The sequence below is a fragment of the Lathyrus oleraceus genome, chromosome 4 (genome assembly GCF_024323335.1).
Source record: "Lathyrus oleraceus cultivar Zhongwan6 chromosome 4, CAAS_Psat_ZW6_1.0, whole genome shotgun sequence".
Classification (NCBI taxonomy): Eukaryota; Viridiplantae; Streptophyta; class Magnoliopsida; order Fabales; family Fabaceae; genus Lathyrus; species Lathyrus oleraceus.
In genome coordinates, this window is record NC_066582.1 from 40,235,899 (window position 1) to 40,261,089 (window position 25,191).

Below are 25,191 nucleotides of genomic sequence, written 5' to 3' on the forward strand. Positions count from 1 at the left end.
GATTCGCAAACAACCATTATTGAAGATTGATCCCTTGCACTTTTGAGATTCCAACCTAATTCATCACAAAACCTAGTTGGGTTTATAGATGGATTGTGGTGGCTATTTAACGAGGCAATCTCCTTTGTGAAGACTTAAAACTTCAGAGAAAATATCTACTATATATGAGAGTTTTAGTTGAGTCTTATTTTTGTAGTTTGTACTGTAACACCCTACTTCCCGACTTGACAATTAATGTAATAAAACATAGATTTCTCAAGTATAATGTTACTTAACGTACAAACAACTCATATTTGAACCACATAGTTTAAAATTTTAAAACATTTGATGAGCAACGGAAATATGAAATACTTGGCATAAAAAGCCTTAACAACAATATTGGTTTGAAAAGTAGTTCATCATAAAATAAAATCAAAGGAAAAAATGAACAACATAAACAAATAAAGAACAACCCATTTCCCTCGTGTTATGAATTAGAGCGACCCAACTATAGATTCGAAAACAAGCCACTAAAAAGGCACAACACTATCCTCCAATCTCAAGCTTCTACTCAGGTACCTGATTATTTGTACTCCGGAGGAGCACATACACAAAAACACAAAAAGGTGATGAGAATACATTAAAATAATTAACAGTGCATAGACAATCAGGATGGATTCACACACTAAAGAGTCATACGCGTATCAGATATGCACCTCAAATATCATGTATTCACATCTCACCCACATCACAGTCAAACTCACACAATCATACAAGAGTATTCATCAATACAAAAGCATCTCATTTTAACATCATTAGATAATGTAATGCAACAATTGACTCAACTCTTGCTCGTCACGGTCCCCACTCTAAACCGGACTCACAACTCAATTCTATATGTATGCGGTACCAACTCAGCATTTGGTTTTTCATACAAACCAGGATCCATTCTTTGCGAGCCACCACTCTGAGCTCCAAGCCCCCACTATGAGCTTGGAATAAGTCACTAGTCCCCACTCTGAACTAGCAAACATGCCTATTTCATAACAATGACAACATATGATGCATGTCATATCTCAATATAATGGCAACGACACAATAACAAATACAAACTCACTCTGACTGTAAACAATCACACAACAACATAGTAAAGACTACAACCTCACTCTGATTGTAATTTATCTTGCACTTAATCACAATACGAGTAGTTCTCACTCTAAATTACTCAACTCATCAATTAATAGAAAACATCTACAATAATTCACACAATTATGTATACAATTCATAACATATATTCAAATATTGAACATATATTCACAAAACACTCAAGAATGTCAACTTCTATTATTAAACACACCCAAACAGCAACCAACCATCGTTGGAATCAGAAAATAGACCGATAAATTTACACAAACATAGCAACATTGCATTGTTACCCTCGCTAAGCGAGACATCTGCTTGCTATGTGAGCCTCACTGAGCGACGAATCGAATGCTAAGCGAGACTCACAGAAATCCAGAACCCTCACCCTTTCACGTTGTCTTTAGTGAAAACAATAGCTCGCTAAGCAAACTCACCCTCACTAAGCGAGATTGTTCAGACCTATAAAAATCAGAACATGATTCTGCCTCTATAAAACATTTAAAACCCCTCCAATTCAATCTAAAACATTCCCAAATAGTCCATAATCATCACATATATGATTATCACACATTAGCATGTTATTTCCTATTCATCTAACATATTTATTCCATTAATTCATCACAAAATTCAGAATTTCATTCATGCTTTAAAACCCTCAATTTCATATCAAACCTCGTGTTTATGAACAATTAGCATATGCAACAATCACCATAATTATATAGCACGAATTTGAAATCAAATCATGGCATAAAACAACATTGCATTCATATAATTCATCAACAACACAATCATGGGAAAAGGATAAAAATCCTATTGGAGGTTAAGGGAAACCTCTCTACCATTTCATTAATTAGGCACCCTTAGATGAATAATCCCCATACCTCGTAATTCCAGCAAAAATAGCAAAATTAAGCTCATATGGGTTCCTTCTCTCAAGCCCTAGCTCTCCCTTCCAATACTCTTGCTCTCTATTTCATGTACTAACAAAAAGGTTCCCACAACCCTATTTCTCTAATTTTCAGAATATATAATATTCTAATTATTTTATCATAAGTATTATTTTTGCCCAACTAAAGCTCCATTTCTCTCCACTCACCACTTACTTCCCTCAAATTACATAATTGCGCCAAACTTCTCATATTCTACCAATTTTTGATTATTTAATTAATTTAATTCCCACCAACATAATTAAATTAGCACAAAACACCTCAAATGCCGACATTGGCCAAACAAATATATGATATTATGTTTTTGAAAAAGCAGTTTAATTTTCTAAGAAGGGTCTATTCACCCCCCTCTAGACAATTTTTCTACTTTCATATTCATACCCAACAGTAGGGAGCATAACAAGAGGTTTTAAGAGTGTGCACGAGGGGTATGGTCTAGGGGGTGAATGCAGATGATAAATTCATAATGGAGTTTTTGTCGACTTTGGACCTTACTATAGAAAATACCTGTTTTATGAAAAGATATTAGCATATTATAACATATAAAAGTGGGGTGACATGTTCTCATATAGATTTCTTTCAGATAGGAAGATTTGCTTGGACTATAAAGTTATTCTGGAGAGAGAGCTTGACTATCCAACATAGAATGTTGGTTATAGATGTAAGAACCAAGGGAAGAGCAAAGAGAATAAGTCACATGCGAGTGCCACAAATCAAGTGGTGGAATTTTAAGGGTGAAAAATAAGGAAGTTTCAAACACAAGATTTTGGATGGAGAGTTTGGACAACCACAAGGAATTATAAATGATTCTTTTAAAGAATGATATTGGTGTAAAAATGTCAAAACTAGGGAAAAATATAAGAAAGTTAAGAATGATACCAAAAAGACGGTTAGTAAAGCAAGACCTAGAGCTTTGAAGAATTATACCAATATTTCTGAACCAAAGAGGGATAAAAATATCTCTATATATATATAGGCTTGTTAAGGGAAGATAAAGAAAGACAAGAAATTTATATCAAGTGAAGTGTGTTAAATATGGAGAAGACGAAGTCTTAATTCAGGAAAAAGATATAAAGGATAGGTGGAAGAAATATTTTTACAATTTATTTAATCAAGGATATGATATCTCACCGGGCTCTAGCAGGATTGACATTAGAGAAGAGAATCAAAATTATAATTACTACCATTGAATTTAGAAACAAGAGGTAAATAAAGCATTGAGAAAGATGGGTAACAATAATGTGGTTGATCTAGATAACATACATATTGAATTGTGAAAAATTCTTAGAGATAGAGGTATTGAGTGGGTCACCAAACTCTTTAATGAAATTATTCGTTTAAAGCAAATGCCAGATGAATGGGGAAGAAGAACTTTAGTTTCAATCTATAAGAACAATGGGATATGCAAAATTATGTAAATTATATGGGGGTCAAACTTATTATGCATACTATGAAGTTATGGGAAAGAGTGATTGAACAAAGACTAAGAAAAGAGACTCAAGTCACTGAGAACCAGTTTGACTTTATGCATGGAATATCGACCATGAAAATGATCTATCTAATACGATGTATGATGGAGCAGTATCAGATGGACCAACAAGTCTTGCACATATTTTTTATTGATTTGGAGAAGGCGTGTGATAGAGTGCCTAGAAAGGTTTTTTGGAAATCTCTAGAGAAGAAAATGGTTAGGATTACATGTATTCGAGTTATCCACTGTATTTATGAATGAGTATCGACTTGTGTGCAAACACAGGGTTGAGTAGAAGATAATTTCCCCATAACAATAGGATCACATCAAGGTTTAACTCAAACCCTCTACCTTTTTACCTTAACTTTTGATGTACTCAAGGAACACATCTAAGAGCTAGCACTAAGATGTATACTTTTTATAGATGATATAGTCTTTATTTGATAGTCAAATGAGTATTTAAATGAGAGGTTTGAGAGTTGGAGACGAGCTTTAGAAACCCATGGTTTTTGCCTAAGCAGAAGTAAGATGGAGTATATGGAATGTAAGTTCAACAAAAAAAGAAACGCTTCTAACATAAAGTTAAAAGTTGGAGATCAATCATCCCTCAAGTCACACAGTTTAAATATTTTAGATCCGTAATACAAAATAATGGAGAAATAAAAGGGGATATAAATCAATGAATTCAAGCCGAGTGACTGAAATAGAGGATGAAGATTTAGTGAATTTATGTGATGCAAAGGTATCGCTCACGTTGAAATAAATTTTTTATCGGACTACGTTAAGACCTGTGATGTTTTACGAGACATAATGTTTATGTAATTAAAGATGTTAAAGCAAAGAAACAAAGAAATATTTCTTCTAATCCTTAATATAAGATAAAGTTATTTTTTAATTCATGGAAGAATCAATATACATGTACTCCAAATATATTGATTATTTAACCAATCTATAAATAAAAAATCTTAAATTAAAGACCTAGGGAGAGTAATATTTATTCTCTAAGTGGATTTCTCTACATGCTTCCAAAACGAAACATGTTGTTGTTTCCTTTTCTTCGAAGGATTTTTTTGTATGGATACAAAATACAGAAAATACGAAATGATTAAAGGAAAGAAATTTCAAAATGTTAAACATAAGTTTATTATTGTACTAGCCCTAAAAATAATATAAAGAAAATAGAAAGATGATGAAATATACTCATTCGAACAAAACAATCATAGACTTGAAACTAGTGACTTTATAAAGTGATAACAACTTCGAGGAAAAAAATATATAAATGATTTCTTTGAAAAGGATAAGGAGGTGAATAAAATAGTTTATTCATAATCTATTAAAATTTGAGAAATTTAATGTTCGTAAATATCTTGTATTTTTTTTTAGAACCGAGCTTTTCACATAAATAATTTTTATCCATTTAAATTTAACAAAATAGCAAATATTTTTTAAATCTTAATATTCGATCTTACGAAAAACTAATTTAACGAGATCAATTCTACTATTTATTTGTGGAGACCCTATTCAAAAACATATGGAAAGGAGCAATCTAAATCAAATAGAGGGATTCAATTAATTGTGACTATTTTAATACCGCCATTATTTTCATTCAAATTAAGAAGTTTAATTCATAAAAGTAATTGGATCAACGTTCTATTCCTTCAATATGGTGGAGATAAATGTTCTATTCAATAAAAGTATTGTATATTTTTTGAGAAAAAGAAACAAGACAACTAAGTTTTTGAGATCAATATTTTGAACTTCACCAAATAATTTGTCCCTGTTTTTGTTAAGACTAACAAAAAAGTATTTTTTTTTGTTCTGATAGACCAAACTAGATCTTCACTTTAAAATTGAGTTGGCATTGATAACTTTATAGTGTGGAAGAAATTCAACAACTCCTTTATATGGGTCTCAATGGCAACTTGGCAACGCGTTTCATACATTTTACAGATACTTATATGTTTACCAAATGATTTTCGTGTCATCCACTTAAGCTCCAAATTAAACTAAACTACTCAATCCAAACCTTCAAAGAAGCAATGTCCATTTGACAAAACAAAAGCACCTATCTTTCATTAAAGAAAAAAGAAACAAATAAAAGCATCTTTAACTACCTAATCATTAGTATTCATAAAGTAATCGTATTTCTCTAACCTATAGTATATTTATAATCTCTTATTATTAAAAGCATTAACAATATTTGAAACCATGCATCTATATAATAAACTCATCAACTTTTTGAATTTTGGTTTGCTTTCTGGTGTCTCAAAAGAGGTTGACTTCACTGCTGTCTCGGAATATATATCAACCTTTTTCTCTAGCTACTTCTTCTGCAGGGTTTTTTATAATCTTACAAAGTTTACATATACAATGCAATATCCTTATAATATGTGGCTCAAAAGCACCACTTTGCATGTTATCTACCCCAGCCAACAACCAATATAAACAAATTTATTTACTTCACCGTCTCATTATGAAAATAACAATATTTATTTTATTTATACATAACTTTTGTTCGAAACTCTCAAGTGAAAGGTGAAATTAATCTTTTTCAATTAATCGGTTGCGGATACCAAACTTATAAAAATGATAAAATGTTTATTTGAATAGCAACATTTATTTTACGATATTTCAAACATGCTAACATTTAAAAGACCGTGAGAGAGAGAAGTGACTAGAATGCAAATTTAGCTATAGTTGTTGTACTTTTGTACATACCCCATGTTACCTTGTCCCTAATAACTTACTGTAGTTGATGTAACTAATGAATAAAGCTAGAAAATTCTGGAGTCATGTAACAGAACCCCTAAGGGGGGCCAACCAATGAGTCAATTGTGAGAGTCTCATAAACATTGCATCTTTAGTTAATCCAAAAACAGGACAAGAAAGTAGCCATAAAGTCTGTTTCAATTTTCTTCAATTAGTAAAATCAAACTTTGTAGACCAAAATTTATGAACAATTCCAATTATACTCTCTTGCTATATAACCTAACACCTCTACATTGGGAAACCTATCAAAAATTCCAAATTTGAGACAATCAATGCAACATATATTTATGTCACCATTTTTTGTTGTTGTTCTGGTTCTCCCACAGTCAAAGTTTTTGAAGTCAAACAGTGCATTGGTTTCACTTTCATAGGTAAAATAAAACAAGACATAATTATCCTTGTACAAAAACAAATAACAACTTACATTATATATTGTCCACAATCTCCCATATTCATTACAACAAAGGACATATCATAACATAACATATTCTCCAACGCTCATCTCCACAACTAGAAAACTCAACTAAAATCTATATTAACCAATGTTTAACTAACCACTTAAAATACTAATAATCAAAATTATTGACAATAGTTCTTTTTCTCTTAAAAATATACAACATGGAAATACAAATGATGGATCACTTTCTCCTTATGAATTACTTATTTATTACCATCAACACAATCTCGAACTTCTTTTCTTTTCTATCTGCAGCAAGGTGCGATCATATCAACACTTCGTCAGAGGCGATCATTATCGACGCTAACAAACACTAATATATCAGATGAATTCTGAGGCAAAATGAGCTTGGATAAGAGGTGTTTGGATGAATGTGAACTTTACATCTCATCCACATCTTTGTACAAGATCTCAAAGTAGAGAATATTTTATTATTATTATTATTATATGTATATATAAAATAGAATATTGAAGATGAAAAAAAAGGAAATATAATTATTAATTAATAAGAAAAATATTGGTGGATTTTTTTTTGGTTGAATTGGAAGCTAGCACTAACAAGCGTAGAAATCGACGAGTTCATCGAGTGACTCAGGTTGAGGATCAGCATTTTCGAGCATCCATAGCAAATGTTCGAAAAGAACAACCTCGCATGCTACGACATTAACGTTGTCGTTTTCTTGTTCGGTTTCACGGGACCTTTCGATGAGTTCACGGAAGACAGGGTTGTCGACAACGTCGGAGGTGACACGGTAAAGACGGCGGGACTTGCCGACGAAGACGCTGTGAAGGTCGGATCTGAAGGAGGAGGAGGATTCTTCATCGGCGACGGCGCTGATGCTGTGGCGGTTCTGTTTTCCGTTTCCGAACGAGTTCCATTTTTTGAGCGCAGATTTTAGCTTCAATAATTTTCCACCTTTTGCCATGTTTGAATTACGAACATGCAATGAAAATGAAGAGAGAGAGAGAGGGAGAGAGGTGAGAGAGGGAGGAGGGAGGAAGCTTCGTATATAAAGGGTGGGGAGGGGTAAAACGGTCATATCAAAGGAAAAATGTTGTATTAGGGGGACCCGCTGCCTTCTACTTGAGCAAATTATTTATCCATCCTCCATGAGATAACAACATGTAATTCCTCAACTTATAATGATGAGAGTGATGGTTATAAATTTTAAACTATTTGTTTTAAAATAACTAATTCATTTGTTTTTTGTTACAACTAACTAGAGCACTTGTTTTTTTTTTTTTGTTACAACTAGTTTACTTGTAAACTATATTTATTTTAAAAATAATATAAATGTTTTAATATATAATAAAGATGATTTTCTCTTGGTTTTAATTTTTTATTTCAATGTAATACTATTTTAAGAGAGAATACGAGATGTACTAACTATCATCTAATGAACATACATTCCGCTACATCATACTAATAATTTAAAATAATTTAAATAAATTAAATAACTTTATAAATTAATAATTTTTTATTTAATGATTGACCTAGCATCTCTATTAAACTCTAATTATAAAAAAAAATTTGAGTTATTTTTCCGGCATATACACATAGTTAATTCTAGTAGTTTCTTTAGATTTTTTAATTAACCATTAAATTAATTCAATTTAAAGGTTATGAGAGTAAATTAATTTCCCATTATATATATATATATATATATATATATATATATATATATATATATATATATATATATATATATATATATATATATATTATATTATCAATTTTATTAAATACAAATACATTATTATTTTTCAATTAGGAAGAGACGTCTTGTTTACAAAAAAGAAAAGATTATAGGGTTTAATGACAAAAATCTATAGAATAAGAGTTACAATAGAGCATAATTATTAGATAATAGAAAAAGACTAAATTACTTTTATCAATATATAATATTATATAATAATATAATAATATTATCTAATATCTTCTCTCAAACTCATGATACATTAACACGAAGTATATATAGTTTGTCAATTAAGAAACGCAAAATATTTAATGGAATGTGTCTTCGTAAACAAATCAACAATTAACAAAGAGGAAGAGACGAATTGTAGAGTAGTTGTTCTATGCTGAAGATGGTTACGAGTGAACTGGTAATCAATCTTAATATGCTCGATATGTTCATGAAATACTGAGTTGTGATCAATTTAAATGACACTTTTGTTATCACAATACATGAGAGTTGGTTCAGAAAGGGTGACACTCATATCAACAAGTAACCAACGCAACCAAAACATTTTAATAGCGGTGAATGCCATAGAACGATAATCATCTTCTATAGGAGAGTGGGATACAATATCTTGTTTCTTACTTTTCCAAGACATAAAATATTCTCCAAGAAAGATACAAAAGCATGTGGAAAACTTACGATATATGGAGTCACCAACCCAATCAACATCAGAATAAGCATGTAAATCCAATGAGGATGATGAGGGAAATACAAGGCTCTGAAACTGGGTTCCTCAAAGATAACAAAGAATACGCAGAATAGTTGCCCAATATATTGTAGTGGGAAAGACAACAAACTGTCTAACAACATGAACATCATAAGCAATATCAGGTATGGTAATCATAAGGTGTATTAGGCTACCAACAAAGGTGCGATACAAAGTGGGATTTGGTTGAGTAACACCATCAGAGGGAGAATATTTCACATTTAATTTAAGAGAAATATTTGCTTCTGTAGTATCAGAAAGTCGAGCTTGTTCAAGGGTGTTGGCAATATACTTAGATTGATAAAGAAGGTAGCTTTTAGGAGAGTAAGCAATGTCAACCCCCAAGAGGTAGCGAAGAGTACTTAAATCCTTCATCTCGGACTGTTTGACTAATTGTAATTTCAAATCATCAATTCCACTAAAATCATCACCTCTAATTATCATATCATCAACATATAATGAAAGTAAAATAAGACCATGAGAGGTGGTTATGACAAATAAACGGGATCATGATCACTAGAGCGGAAACCAAGAGATGTAATAATAGTGGTAAACTTCTCAACCCAATCCTGTAGAGCTTGTTTCAAACCATATAGATTCTTCTTTAACTTACACACTTTCTTATGATTATAAGAAACACATATAGGAGATACCATATAGACTTCCTCATGAAGATAACCATTTAAAAAATCATTTTTATCATCCATTTGAGAAGTATGCCACTGGAAAACCGATGAAATTGCAATAAAAGTATGAATAGTAGTCATCTCGGCCACTTGAGCAAATGTTTCTTCATAGTCTATAACAATTTGTTGAGAGAATCCTTTAGCAATAAGGTATGCTTTCTAGTGCTCAACTGGCTCATCATACTTAGTTTTGATTTTGTATACCCAACGAGATCTAATAGCGCGTTTTCCAGGAAGAAGACTTACTAACTCCCAAGTATTTGTCTTGTGAAGAGCAGAAAGTTCTTATGTTATAGTCTGCTACAAAGAGGGTCAAGTATAGTCTCTATATAGGAATAGGGTTAAAAAAACTGAATATAGTTTAGAAAAGAACAAAAGGAAGCAAAGTAAGTGGAATAGACAAAATCAGACGACTGAGTAGACCTACGATCACGAGACGGATGATAAGTAGAAGGAAAAGGAGGATCAACAATTGTGGGAGGTAGTTGGGTAGCCATGGGGACAAGAGGGATTTCAATATCAGGATTAGTAGTAGTATCAGACTTGTAGCTCTCAAAATTACAATCACTAGAAATATTATCATTAAGATCAAAAGGATCAATATGGGTGAGTTCTGAATTACTAGTAATACGAGAATAAAAATAAAGAGAGAGAAAAAAGGAATGTGTTCGAGAAATAAAACATGACGAGAAACACAAAGCTTTTTTGGTTGAGGATCATAACAACAATAGGCATTTTGACCATCGCAATAACCAAGGAAAACACATATGGTAGAACGAGACAATAACTTAAAATATTTTACTTATGGAGAAATAACAAAGCAAGTAAAGACAAAGATTTTCAAATAAAAATAATCAAGGATAAAATCATACAATTTTTCATTAGCATACCGATGAAACTACAATAAGAGTACAAATAGTAGTCATATTGGGCACTGGAGCAAATGTTTCTTCATAATCCATACCATATTGTTGGGAGAATCCCTTAGCAACGTGATACGCTTTGTAGCGCTAAATTGAACCACCAGACTTAGTATTGATTTTGTATACCCAACAAGATCCAATATCACATTTTCTAGGAGGAAGACTTACTAACTCCCAAGTATTTGTCTTGTGCAGAGCAAAGAGTTCTTCTGTCATATCATGCTACCAAAGAGGGTCAAATAGAGCCTCTTTATAGGAAGAGATTTCACACGAAATGTGAATATAGGCTAGAAAAGAAGAAAAAGAAGCTAAGTAAGCAGAATAGACAAAATCAGGAAACTAAGTAGATTTATGAGCACGAGACGAATAACGAGGAGAAAGAGAATGAAGATCAATAGTCGTGGGAAGTTTTTGGGTAGCCGTGGGACAATTGGGATGTCAATATCAAGATTAGTAGTAGTGTCAGACATGCAGTTCTCAATATGGGTGAGCTATGAGCTATTAGTAATATGAGAAATAAAAGAAAGAGAGAGAGAAAAAGGAACGTGTTCAAGAAATACAACATGATGAGAAACATAAAGTTTTTTTATTGAGGATCATAACAACGATAACCCTTTTGATCATCCCCATAACCAAGAAAAACACATAAGGCAGAAAGAGAAGATAACTTACAACGTTCGACTTGTGTACAAAGAACAAATTAAGTATAGCAAAATACTTTCAAAGAAGAAGAATCAAGGATAGAATCATACAATTTTTAAAAAGGAGACAAGCTTGGTGTAACGGACGATGGGATTCTATTAATAGCATGAACAATAGTAAGAACTACTTTACCCCAAAATTGAATAGGAACTTAAGCATATAACAAAAGGGAACAAATAATATTAACAATGTGACAATTTTTTATTTCACCAACTTCATTCTGTTGAGGAGTATCAGTGCATGATGTCTGATGAATAGTATAATCATACGCAAGTAATTCAGAGAATTTATTAGAGGTATATTCATCAGCTAAATCACAACATAAGCACTTTATAACAATATTATGTTGTGTTTTAACCATTGCATGAAACATATGATAAATATCAAAAAAGTTCATAACAAATTTCCATAAACCCACCAGTAACGAGTATAATCATCAATAAACGAAACATAATTTCTAGATCCGCCTTTGGTATTAAAAGGTAATGAACCCCATACATTATAGTGAACCAAGTCAAAGGGTGCATATGACATATAAACATTTTTATTAAAAGGTAAATTTGAAAATTTTGCAAGTTTACAACCACAACAATCTGAAATATCACTGGTTTGTAACTTTCCTAAAGTTCCACTAGGAGTCAAGTACTTTAATTTAAAAGCAGATATATGTCCTGGATGGGAATGCCATAAATAAAAATTAGAAGACAAATAATTCAAACGAAAATAATTAAATAAATAAGTAATGGAAATAGAATTTGAGGCTGCATTATATGAAAATTTCAACTCATCCAAAACATAAAGTCCCCCTGTCTACAGCTTATCCCAATCAATCTCCTGAAATGTGGATCTTTCACACAACAAGAAGTGGAAGAAAATGTAGCAGAATAACCAGAATCATACAATTGATTAGTAGAAGCAATACTCAAAGTAAGACTAAAAATATAATAAACATAAAAAAGTGTTGTGATAATCGTCGCACTAGGAACGAATAAAACTATGAGAAAGATTGAGTTTTTTTGAACAAACACAATAAACCCTTTTTAGATTTATGAAAGAGAGAGAAGAGGGAAGAAGAAGAACACGAATTGGTTAAAATCGTTTTACTATTTACTTTCACAATTAGGGCAACTTGTTTACAAGAAAATATCAACGAACCTTGACCCTCTATGAACAACTTGAGAGAGCGACCTATTTATAGACTGCAAGCTAACTTAAGCAACAAACTAACTTAAACAACTGCATGCTATAACAAGCTTCGACTATAACACACACTTCTTTGACTCTTGCATTCCTGAACATAATTGGACTACGACATGCACAACTCATGTCGAAACATGAAGCTATCCCTGCCGAGACTAGAGTTCGATCCAAAATACCACAAAATATCCACCTTGGAATAAACTCTACAACATCAATAGAATAAACTAACTTTATCATGCAACTTTATCAACTATATACATTGGAAGAACTTGGTACTTGACAATGAATTGGTGATCATATCTACAAAATTGTGATCAATCAAAACCTTCATCACTTTGACTTTTCCATTTTTGATTTTCTCCCTGAAGAAAAGCATCCTAACACCAATGTGCTTTATCCTCTCAAGATAGGCTAAAGTTTTTGATAGATGTATGGCACTTTGACTATCACATTTAACAACGATAACTCGACCTTGGAGTTTCAGATCCTTAACAAACCCTTCAAGCCACAATGCTTATTTCACAGATTCAGTGAGGGTAATATACTCAACTTCAGTGGTTGATAAGGCAACAACCTTCTGAAGAGAAGCTTTCCAACTGATTGTTGTACTAAACATGGTGAAAACACATCTAGAAAAAGATTTTCTGGTATCCATAGATCCTGCATAATCAGAGTTGACAAATTATTTGACTTCAGCTTTGCCATCACTCATGGCTCCACAATAAACCAAGATCATTCTCAGGGATCCTTTTATGTATCTCAGAATCTACTTCAGAGCTTTTTAGTGTGCCTTCCCAAGATTGGTCATATACCTGCTTACAAGGTTCACTCTGTACGCTATGTTCGGCCTTGTACAAACCATAACATATATCAAAGAAGTTACTATACTAACATACATAATGTTATTCATATATGCTCTTTCAACTTCAGTACTAAGACTTTGAGTTATGCACAACTTGAATTGAGGATTTGTCAGTGTTACAACAAGCTTTGAATTTGACATTCCAAATTTATCGAGAATCTTCTTCAGGTATGTCTCTTGAGATAAGCATAATCTCGACTGCTTTCTATCTCTCCGGATGTTAATCCCAAGAATCTTGGTGGTAGCTCACAGATCCTTCATGTCGAACTCTTTATCGAGTTCAACTTTCACCTTCATAACATCCTCAACATTGTTGCTTTCTATGAAGATGTACATAAAGCAACAAAATAACAAGTGAATTTCCAGGTTGAAATCTGAAGTAAACACAGTGGTCGAATTGGCTCTTAGTGAAACCTATGTGTGTCATGAACTTGTCGAATCTCCTATTCCATTATCGAGGAGATTGTTTCAGGCCATATAATGACATATTAAACTAGCACATGTAATCTTCCTTTCCTTTTTATTCATACCCTTTAGGTTTCCTCATTAGGATTGTTTCATCTAAATCACCATACATGAAGGTTGCCTTACATCCATCAATTCAAGTTCTAAGTCGAACTTTGTCACCACGTCTAACAATATTCTAATGGATATGCGCTTTAAAACAGGTGATAACACATCATTGGATTCGACTCCTTTTTCTGAGTGAATCCCTTAGCAACCAATATTGCCTTAAATCTCTTCGACTTTACTCATTCGATTCCTTCCTTACCTTTGAAAATCAACTTACAACTGACTAACTTGGCTCCATCAGGTTTCTTGATCAGCTCCCAAGTGTGGTTATCATGAAGATATTTCATATCATCAACCATGGCTTTCAACCATTCATTATTGTTCCGGATCCTCATAACTTCCTTATAATATCTGGGTTCCTCATCAAGAACATCACTTGTAGAGATTAAGGCAAAAGTTATGATATTTGCATAACCAAGTCTATGAGGTGACTTAACAACTCTTCTCGACCGCTCTCTTGCCAACATGTAGTCATTATCAGTCTCCTCATCTTCATCGGCAACTTGTGCTTCTTCTTTGGCTTCATATGGGTTATGCAATTCAACATCATTATGCTCCACCTTAATAGGAATCGCTTCATGTTCCAGCACTTCTTCAAAGATCTTTGCATTTCGACCAATGTCATTAATTTTCTTGAAAGCCATCTCAACTTCATTGAAAACTACATCTCGACTTATGATACACCTCATGTGACCTGGATCTAGGCACCACGACCTATAAGCTTTGACTCCTTTAGGATATCCAAGAAGCATACATCTCAGAGCTCTAGGTTCAACCTTGTCTTGCCTAATGTGAGCATAGGCTAAACAACCAAATACTATAAGTTTGTCGAGATTAGGTGGATGTCTCGACCAGACTTCTTCATGTATTTTTATCCCCAAGGAAGTTAAGGGACACATATTTATTAGGTATGTTGCATTCATAGCAGCCTCATCCCAAAACACCCTCTTCAATCCAACATTAACTAACATGCATCTAACCCTTTCCAAGATTATTCGATTGAACCTCTCAGCCAAGCCATTTTGCTAACGAGTACCCACAATATTCTATTTCCTTGCAATACCAAACATACTACAGTAATTGTTGAAAGCTTCATTTAAGAACTCAAGTCCATTATCGTTCTCAACCTCTTGACCTTCCTACCAGTCTGATTTTTGACCAGAGTCTTTCAACTTTTGAAATTTTCAAAAGTTTCACCCTTAGTCTTCTAGATGAATACCCATAAATTTCTAGAATGATCATCAACTATTGAGAGAAAATACTTTGCACCTGAGTGTGAAGGATTCCTTGTAGGCCCCCAAAGATCAGCATGAATGTAATCAAGGGATCCAAATGTTTTTTGCTTACCTTTGTTAAACTTCGCTTTGTAGGATTTACCAAACACAAGGCTCACAGAATTTCAGCTTTTCGACTTGGTCACCTCCCAAGAGATTATGTTTCACCAATTCAACAAGACCCCTTTCACTGACATGGCCCAATCTCATGTGCCACAGTTCTCTCTTCGACATAGGTTTCTTAGAGGAAACGTTTGTTGATCCACTTACAACCTTAGCCTCAAGGCTATACAAGCCTTGTTTCTTCACGCCTCTCAAGAATTCCTTCGACCCCTTCATGACTTTCATGATACCTTACTTTCCTATGAAAACATATATTTTCTTGTCGAATTCACCAAAAGAAATCAAATTTCTCTTAAGGTCAGGTACATACCTGACACCAGTCAACAACTTAATTGACTCATCATGGAGCTTGAATCTTACATATTCAATACCTATAATTTTATAGGCTTTATTGTTTCCAAGCAGCACTGATCCACCATCTTGATCACATAATTCCTCAAACACATTTGTTTGGAGTAATGTGTCAAGTACAACCTGAATCCATTATCCACTCCTTGCTAGGGTTGTTGCTTGAAACTACCAGGACGTTAGATGATTCATAATCATCTAGCACAATGGATGCATTGCCATTATCCTTACCTCCATGATTATTCTGACCTTCATGGCACACCTTTATTGTATAACCCTCCTTCTTACAATGATAACACCTCATAGCAGGAGCATTGCCACCATAAGAATTATGTAGAACTTTACCCTTCTTCCTCTCATATTTACCATCTTTCTTTGAGAATTTTCCTTTAACAGACAAACCTTCTCCAACAGATGATGGATTTTGCTCATTTCTTTTAATTAAGTCCTTCGAGTACAAGGGTTATTAAACTTTTTCAAAGGTCAAGGACTCTCTTCCATACAAGAGATTTTATTTGATGTGGGCATGAGATCTTGGTAAAACACACAATAGCAGCAACACTTGATCTTCATCATCAATCTTTACTTCGATATTCTCAAGATCGAGAATCAACTTATTAAACATATCCAATTTCTCAACCAAGACTTTGTCTTCACTCATATTGAATAAATATAAAGCTTGCTTCAGGTATAGATGATTGACCAAATATTTGGTCATATACAAACCCTCGAGTTTGCTCCAAACACCCGTTGTAGTTTTCTCCTTTGAAACCTGCCTCGGAACCTTATCAAGAAGGCTCAAGATGATTTCATTGTGGGCTTTCTCCATAATCTTCGTCTTCTTCTTCTCCGTTAGGGCATAATCTATATTCTCCAAACCTTTCAATGCTTCTAACAAACCCTGTTCTACGGCTTAGATGTTCAAGCGCCACAAACCGAAATCATTCACACCACTGAATTTCTCAATCTCATACTTCATTGAAGGCATCTTGCCCATACTCACCACCCCAATTTGTTGTGACAAACACTGCATCATGGAAAAATAAAACTATGAGAAAGATTGAGTTTCTTGAACAAACACAAGAAATCCCTTTTAGGTTTATGAAAGAGAGAGAAGAGGGAAGAAAAAGAAAAAGAATTGGTTAAAATCGTTTTACTATTTACTTTCAAAATTAGGAGAAATTGTTTATAAAAAAATTTCAACCAAACTTAAACCTCTCTCAACAATCTGAGAGAGCAACCTATTTATAGACTACAAGCTAACTTAAACAACTGCATGCTAGAACAAGCTTCGACTACAACACACACTTCTCTGACTCCTGCATGCTTAAACAAAATTCAACTATAATATGCACAACTCCTGTCAAAACATGAAGCTATCTCTGTCAAGACTAGAGTTCAATCCAAGATACCACAAAAAGTGACATATTAGTTGTAGAGACATAAACAATGTCTGCTAATGACATAAGTGTACCATTAACAATAATAAATGACATAGATAAAGAAGGATTTGGAGACATAAGTGATTTATCATCATATGACATATGATGTGATGCTCAAGAATCAAGGATCCATATGAAGGGATACATACCTAATATACTAGAAGAGTTCAAACCTTTAATGGAGGAGGAGAACATGGCACATGGTTAAGTGGCAATAATCTTTTGAATATGCTCTAGAATATTAGATATTTGAGAAGTGGTCTCAGATGGACATACATAATCAGAACCAAAACCAATGGACTTTCAAAATTCTTTTTATTTGCTCTCAACAATACGGGACACTGAGATTTCCAATGACCATTCTTCTTATAAAAATCACATTCATCAATAACAAGTTCGGTTCTACCTTGATATTTTCCTTTGTGAATAAGAGCAGCAAAACCAAATGAAGGAGTATAGAGAATTACTTTATTTGGAATCATATTAGAGTAGTCTTAAGTCTAATTTCTTCTACCAATAACTCTTTAACAATTAATCAACACCGATAAGAGGATTACGATGTTGAAAGCTTCCACATAAACTCTCAAAATCATCTTGAAGTTCCATAAAAAATTGAACGAGTCACTGCTTTTCTCTCTGCTCGATGTATACTTTGAGAGTTTTTAACTATGTTGATTCCATAAGAGTCAATTGATCCTATAAATCAGTCATAGCCGAATAATATTCTTACATGGTCATATTGTTTTGCTTAAGAGCCCTAATGTCACTCTCCAGCTAGTTCCATTTTGAAAAATTAGGCTAGTTATACAAATGTTTCAAATGATCCCAAGCCTCATTAATTATAAGTATTATAGTTTGCTAGTTGCACACCTATTGATTGAGAACCATAAGTATTAACCAAGTGAGGATCTTTACTAACATCCCATGTTTTCAACTTTTTTGCATATTTATTGCCTTATCTTTTTATATGTAGGCTCAACAAAAGTTCCATGAACATGACTCCACATCCTTTTTCCTTTCAATTTTTTTTTATTACATAACTCCAATAATCATAATTTTTTCAATCGAATTGAACACTAACAGATTGAAGAGAATCATATTTTTCACTGAACATTACTACATTTTAAGAATTTAACATTCAAACAAATTCAAACGTAAAACTCAAAATAACTTCAATTAATTCTTTTTTTTTGTGTGGAGAGAAACAAAAACATAAACACAAAGTTGACGAGACTAACTAGTTGAATGAGTAAGGAAACCGTAATAACAAAGTCAAAAGAGAATTTTTATTGTTACAAATATTTCATTGAGTCAACTAAACTCTTTGATTCCATGTTAACAAAAGAAAAGAGATTCTAGAGTTTCTATAAGAAAAACAAAAATATATAAAATAAGAATTATGTATTTATTAACTGTTAAGTGATCCTCTCTCTAACAACTTCTCCTTGCCTTCTCTCTAGATCCAACCAATCGACTCCTCCTTTCTCCTCGTCCTTAGGTCCAAACAACCATCACCACCACTGATGTAGCCTCTAACCCCGGTCTTATGACACCCTTCTGGTCGTGATGCCCTTAACCCCCTTTAGGGTTGGTTCTGTTCCGGTGAATCTCAAGGGATCTACAAGCGGTTTCAGCCAAATAGTGCAGTGAGTTTCTGTTTGCTCTTCATCTACGATCGGTTTCTAGCAACGATTAATTTTGACTGAATATGGTTCTTTATGGGTTTCGTTTGTTGATGTTGTTGTTTCGTCCCTTGCTCTGTTTTTTGCAAAGCTTTTGGTGGTGCTTGTGGAGGTTCTATTTTTTCTCTGTTGGTTTTATTAAATGGAGGTGGTTTCACCATTGTCGTTGGTTTATGGTTCTGGTTCAGAATGGTGCCCTAATTTTTTATTCTCTCATTGTCTTCAGATGTGTTGAGATCTGCATGTATCAAGAGTTATGGTTTTCCTCTTTGTGTTGGAGTCAAATTAATATATGTATGTGTCATTGTGATTGATATCAGACTTTTTTGATATCAACATTATTCTATTTGTTTGATGTTGGATTATTTGGCTTGAAAAAGTCATCTTAGTTCCTGTGTTTTTATCATAGGCACTACAAAAAAAACGGTATGTTGCGACGTGATTTTCAAGATACAAGGGTGAAAATTACGTCATAAAGCAACATTAGCGTCGTGATTTTTCACGAGGCAGTAGCAGTTGTGGCAACTTTTTTGCCACGCAAAAATCATTTCACAAAATTATGTAGTGAAATTCACGTCACAACATTTGCCACGTGATTTTCACGTCACAACATTTGTCACATGATTTTCACGTTACAAAATTCAGCTAGATTTCTACTTCTCCACTAATACACGTCAGGTTTGCAGGTCATGATTGCATTTTTGCCATGTGAAATTAATGTCACTAATATCATATTTGCGACGTATTTTTCACGACATTGATTTAAAAAATTATTTATGATTAGCGACGTGTTTCCCACGACACAAATAATTTTTTTATTAAAAAAAATATTTATTAATTTATTAATTACAAAATTTTTATAATAATTATTTATATATTTATTATAAAATTAATAATAAAAAAGTTATAAATATATTTATAAAAAAAATTAATTTCAATTAATAATAAAAAATACTAAGATTTAAAAATAAAATACTAATTTCAATTTAAAATGATTAAATTCAAAATAGTTACAAATATTTTACAAAAATTAATATTTAAAACTAAAATAACAATAAAAAAATCTTTCAACATCATCATCCTTAGTTTCTTTCACATCATCATCATCATCCACATCATCGTCCATTGAATGATTTGTTTGATTCCTTTATTGTGAGAGTAATTGTTTCATTATTTGCTCCGTCTCAATTGTCTCTTCTTCATTTCTTTCATTTGGGCATTTATCGTCGCCTCATGTTCTGCCGCCTCGCCTCAGTTAGCGTCCATTGTCGCATTGTTTTCATCATTTGGGGTGTCAATTATTACGGATGTGGCGATCCTTCCTCATCCGCAACTCTTTCAAATAATATTCTATTCTTTGGTCTGTAGTCCCCGACCAAAGATCCAACACCAAATAAACACCCGTTAAGTCATTTCCCACAAATTACTAAATTTCAAATATAAAGATCAACACGATCGTCAATCGGCTCTGAACCTATCGAAGTATACTGAGGATTTTGAACTAAAAATTTTGCGAGCAATATGTCATAGTCCTTCTGCACATACAAAAAAAATTAAGTTAGATATAATTTAAATAATATATAAGAATTAAATTAAATTAAATAATAAAATATAGCCACATGATTTTCACGCCACAAACATTAAATTAGTTGCCACATGAAAATCACGCCACAACTTTACCATTAGATATTTAAAAAAATTAAACAATTTAATCATATACAAAAGTTAATTTAAATAAAATAAGAGATTAATTGTTATGCACTGTCGGTGTAAAAAGTTTTACACTGTCAATGCATCACAATCACCCGTCTGTATTACTTTTTAAATGTTTAAAATAAAAGTCAAACCTTTCAAATAAATTAGTGGTTGTGATTAACTGACAGTGTAACAAATCTTTACACTATCGGTGTATATCAATTAATCTCATAAGATAATACAATATAAATAACTTACCAAAAATAAAATAAATATTAATATACAAAATAAAATTCATAACAAAATAAAACAATATGAAAATATTATTTAAAAACAAAAAATATTTTGTAAACGAAAAATAAAACAAATACTAATAACAAAATAAAATTTATAACAAAAAATCAAATAAAAAAATATGAATATATAATTTTGATGAAAGTGAGAAAATAAGTGAGAAAATTTGTAAGAAACTGAGAGTGAGTAGATTTAATGAGTGGAAGAGTGGAAGAGAGAAAAAGAAGAAAATGTTTCATCGTGTGCGCGTGGAGAACGAAGCTGGAATATATATAAACCATGATGTGTCGTGGAAATCACGTTGCAACTCAGCATGGTGGAAATCACGTGGCAAACAAAATTGTTGCTTTGCGACGTGATTTCCACATCAGTAGTGTTGACCAGTCACAACGGTCACATTTTTCTAACCAACTCATCAATTCGTTCAAAAAAGATTCTCACATGCTACTAAATTTTTTGAAAAGTGTGTTGCGACGTGATTTTCACGTCACAACTTAATTTTTTTAAAATCCAAATCTCTCCCATGTTAAATGTCTGATGCGTTCTTTTTTTATTTTGAAATATATATTACGACGTGTTTAACACGACATGATGTTTTTTTAAATAATTTTTAAATATATCATCATCTGAAATATTATTTAATCATTAAAAGGTGTTTGTGACGTGAAATTCACGTCGCAACAATCTTATTTTGCCACGTGAATTCCACGTCACAACATTATGAAAATGGACACCATAATTCTTGTAGTGAAAGAGTTATTGGTTTGTGAATCTATTTATGTTGACGGATGATTCATTCAACTACTTTACAAGTGAAAGCTTACACATAACTTTTTTCTTTTATTATTTGGTTTCACGCCCGTACGCAGGTTCGACTGATAGTTTTTGTGACGTGTGTGCATTTGGTTTGGTTTTTAAGACCACTTTTATTGTATTTGACCTATTTGTATATCCTCTTTAAAATGATTATGTGCTTTACCTGAGTTTGGTTAATGTCCCTAATACTTTGTAGTTCCTTCATTTTTATTTTTTAAAATTAGATGTATCCTCACACTAGATACTAGATAGCTCCAGTCTATAGTCTATTATAGTACTACCAGCCTTTTGGATTTTGGCTGAGCTTGGACTATGCTTGGAAAAACTTGCTACTAAGTATCTGCTCAAGTTATTTCACTTTTGTTTACGTCTCTTTGTATTTTTGTGTTACTGTGTTTCTTCGAATATTCACAACAACAGTTTTGAGCAATATCATGGTTAAATATATTTATATTATTTCCAAAATCATAGCAGAATAGAGTGAATAGGAATGAAGTGAAATCGAACTGAATACAATAAAAATGTCTTCTAATGTTTAAATATTGATGCAATATATTGAAATTGTTATTCTATCTAAATTAGATGTACAAAAAAATTAAAGTAAATGATTGAATGAGATGAATGAATTTCATTATATTTGCTTTATTCTATTTTCTTTTAATCAATTCAAATAATGAAGCAGAAACTTATTCTACTCTATCTCATTTCATCATATTTTATGTACTCTTTCACAATGAGTAGTACTGAACTTGAATATGAAAGAAAAGATGTCTATTGATTTTTAGTATGATGAAGAAATTGGATTTTTTTTAACAGTTTAGAATTGAAGATTGTTTGGAGACATACACCACACAATCCACATGTAAATCAACGTATGAAGATGAATGAAGATAATATGGATTTCAATTATATTTAATTACAATCTTTTTAGAATCTTTTCAATACAGGAACATTTTTTTCTTGATAATTATAAAAGAGCTTAATTGTATTCACATTCAACGACTCTCGGCAATTCACTCATAATAAATAGCGAGTTTGTTATCCTTGTAATACCCCAAAATTTATCCTTCATTTTTCCTGAAAAAAAAAAAAAAAAAAACGAAAACGAAAACGAAAAAAAAAAAAAAAAAAAAACGAAAAAAAATGGGAAAAAAAAATTAATTAATTAATTAATTAAATAAATAAAATAAATAAATAAAATATAACAAATTATTTTGGACTTGGGTCTCCCTCATTTTAGCCCACTACCCACGAAAATCAGTCTATAAATACTGAAGTTTCAGTAGAGGAAAACAGACTGGGAGTTACACTTGGAGTTACACTGGGAGATTCACTTGAGAAAAAGGGAGAGAAGCAAAATGCTCTGAGGTTTCCTTGGAACAAAACACTGGACAAAACCTGAAGGGAAACCTACAAGCTACTCTGCAGCAACCTCCAGGCAACTCTGAAAGGTTCATTCTGACTCACAGACTTTCAGCTCAAGCAAACCCTGCCATTTGATTTTTCTTCTCCAATCAGGTTTGCCCTATATCCATCATCTTTATGCCTTTAATTTGAATGCTCTAAATATATGAGGTATTATGGGTGAATTTGATACCCTTTTGATGCATGTGTTTGACAAGAGGTTTAGGCCTCCTACCTTTGGTTGCTTTTTATGAGCTTTTAGTGAATTGAAAGGGCATGATTTATGTGATTACATTTTGATTTGAGGGCAACTCTTGGTTACCCTATTTTGCTTCACTAACCCTTTTGTTGAGTTTTTGTGAAGGCACCTAACTTTTGCAGGGATAACTTGCGTGGTTTCCCACTTTATTTGTGGGATACCCCCTGGAGGTTTCATTCTGATTACCTGTACTGACTCACTTTCTTTGATGGTGTTTAGCTTGGAAGGATCCCTGGGTTTCCCATTCCTTTAATTGCTGTAACTTCGGATCTTTATCCGTGTGGTAATTTTTTTCCCTTTCTCATACTTTATCGCTTTCCTAGCTGGAAGACCTCGATAGGAGGCAATGTTTGGGCCCCTTGGTGGCATTTTACTTTGAGATACATGTTTTGTGTTTTGTATTCATATCCCCACATGTAGCGCGGTTCCTTCGTCAAGGACTGCCTGTTTGCCCTCGAGCATCCCAAACCCTAAAACCCAAAGCAACACGTTTACTCCTTCTACTACAGGCGAGTAAGTCTCCGAAGGTCGAGCATCCGGTAGATTGCGTAGTGACGTCGTTCGTCCAAAACCCAATCCATAACCCCGTAGTTAGCCGAACTACGGCTTGCTCTGATTCTCATTCCAGATGAGATACGTAGGCATAAGACGCGATGTCTTAGCGAGCACACATCCCCCAACCCATAGGTCAGCCGAGCTACGAAGACTCTGATTCTCATATTTAGATGAGATACGTATGCAGTGGATGCGACATCCGCGCGAGTCATTTTCATTTAACCCTTTTTTTTGGCAAACAGCACAAGATAAACCCACACCCTTTAGACAAGAACTACAAAAGTGGATCCCGTAGAGTACTACGGATGCGTAGGGGTGCTAATACCTTCCCTTCGCATAACCGACTCCCGAACCCAAGATTTGGTTGCGAGACCCCGTCTTGTCCTTTCCTTTTTCAGGTTTACTTCGAGCGTTTCCTTTCCCTCCCTTGGGATAAATAACGCACGGTGGCGACTCTCCTGTCTTTTTCTTTCGCCGGTTGTTTTTTTCGCGCACTGTATTTTTCAGGTTGCGACAATCCTCTCTCTATTATATAGAGAGAAGATGCCAAATTCAGGTGATAAGTTTCAAACTCAATTTCAATTCACTCTTTTTCTCACATACTGACTTGAGTGTTGGAGTGCAAATCTTACAGGTCCGCCCCCTCTCCCTCGTGCAAGAAGCTCATATCTGATATTACTTCTGATCCTCATTCCATTTTTGGTTCTAGAACGGAATAGTGGTATCGTCTGTAGGAATCGACTTCCAATTCCTATATTTTCCACAATTTCACGTTTTCTCTTCGATTCGTTATTTCACAACCCTCTTAGATCACTGAATCAAGAGGATTCAGAACCAAACATAAATACATGTTGTGTACGATTCAATCAAGCATCATCTCAACTTCGATTCCTCAAATTTCCAAATCTCTAGTTCATACGATTCCAAGTGACAGATGGATCCAAAGTTAGTCGTTCACTTCTACTCGAGAAGTTGTTGCCACTACTGCAGCTTGAGCAGCGACCAATCAACAACATCTACCTCCACCTCCTAAAAAACATCGCAAATCCAAAAGTGGAGGTTTTGTTGCATCCATATATAGTACAAACTCCTCAAGTAGCTAGATATATCCAATTTCTTCTAATAGGACCTTAGGTTCC

The 25,191-nt window shown here is 33.2% G+C and overlaps 1 protein-coding gene across 1 annotated transcript; it reads right to left on the bottom strand.

The window, feature by feature from the left end:
* Positions 1 to 6,707: 6,707 nt before the first annotated feature.
* On the bottom strand, positions 6,708 to 7,753 carry LOC127138719 (auxin-responsive protein SAUR78). The gene has a single exon (XM_051065215.1). It carries the CDS (start codon positions 7,690 to 7,692, stop codon positions 7,321 to 7,323), a length of 372 nt encoding a protein of 123 aa, XP_050921172.1. The 5' UTR covers positions 7,693 to 7,753; the 3' UTR covers positions 6,708 to 7,320.
* Positions 7,754 to 25,191: the final 17,438 nt, after the last annotated feature.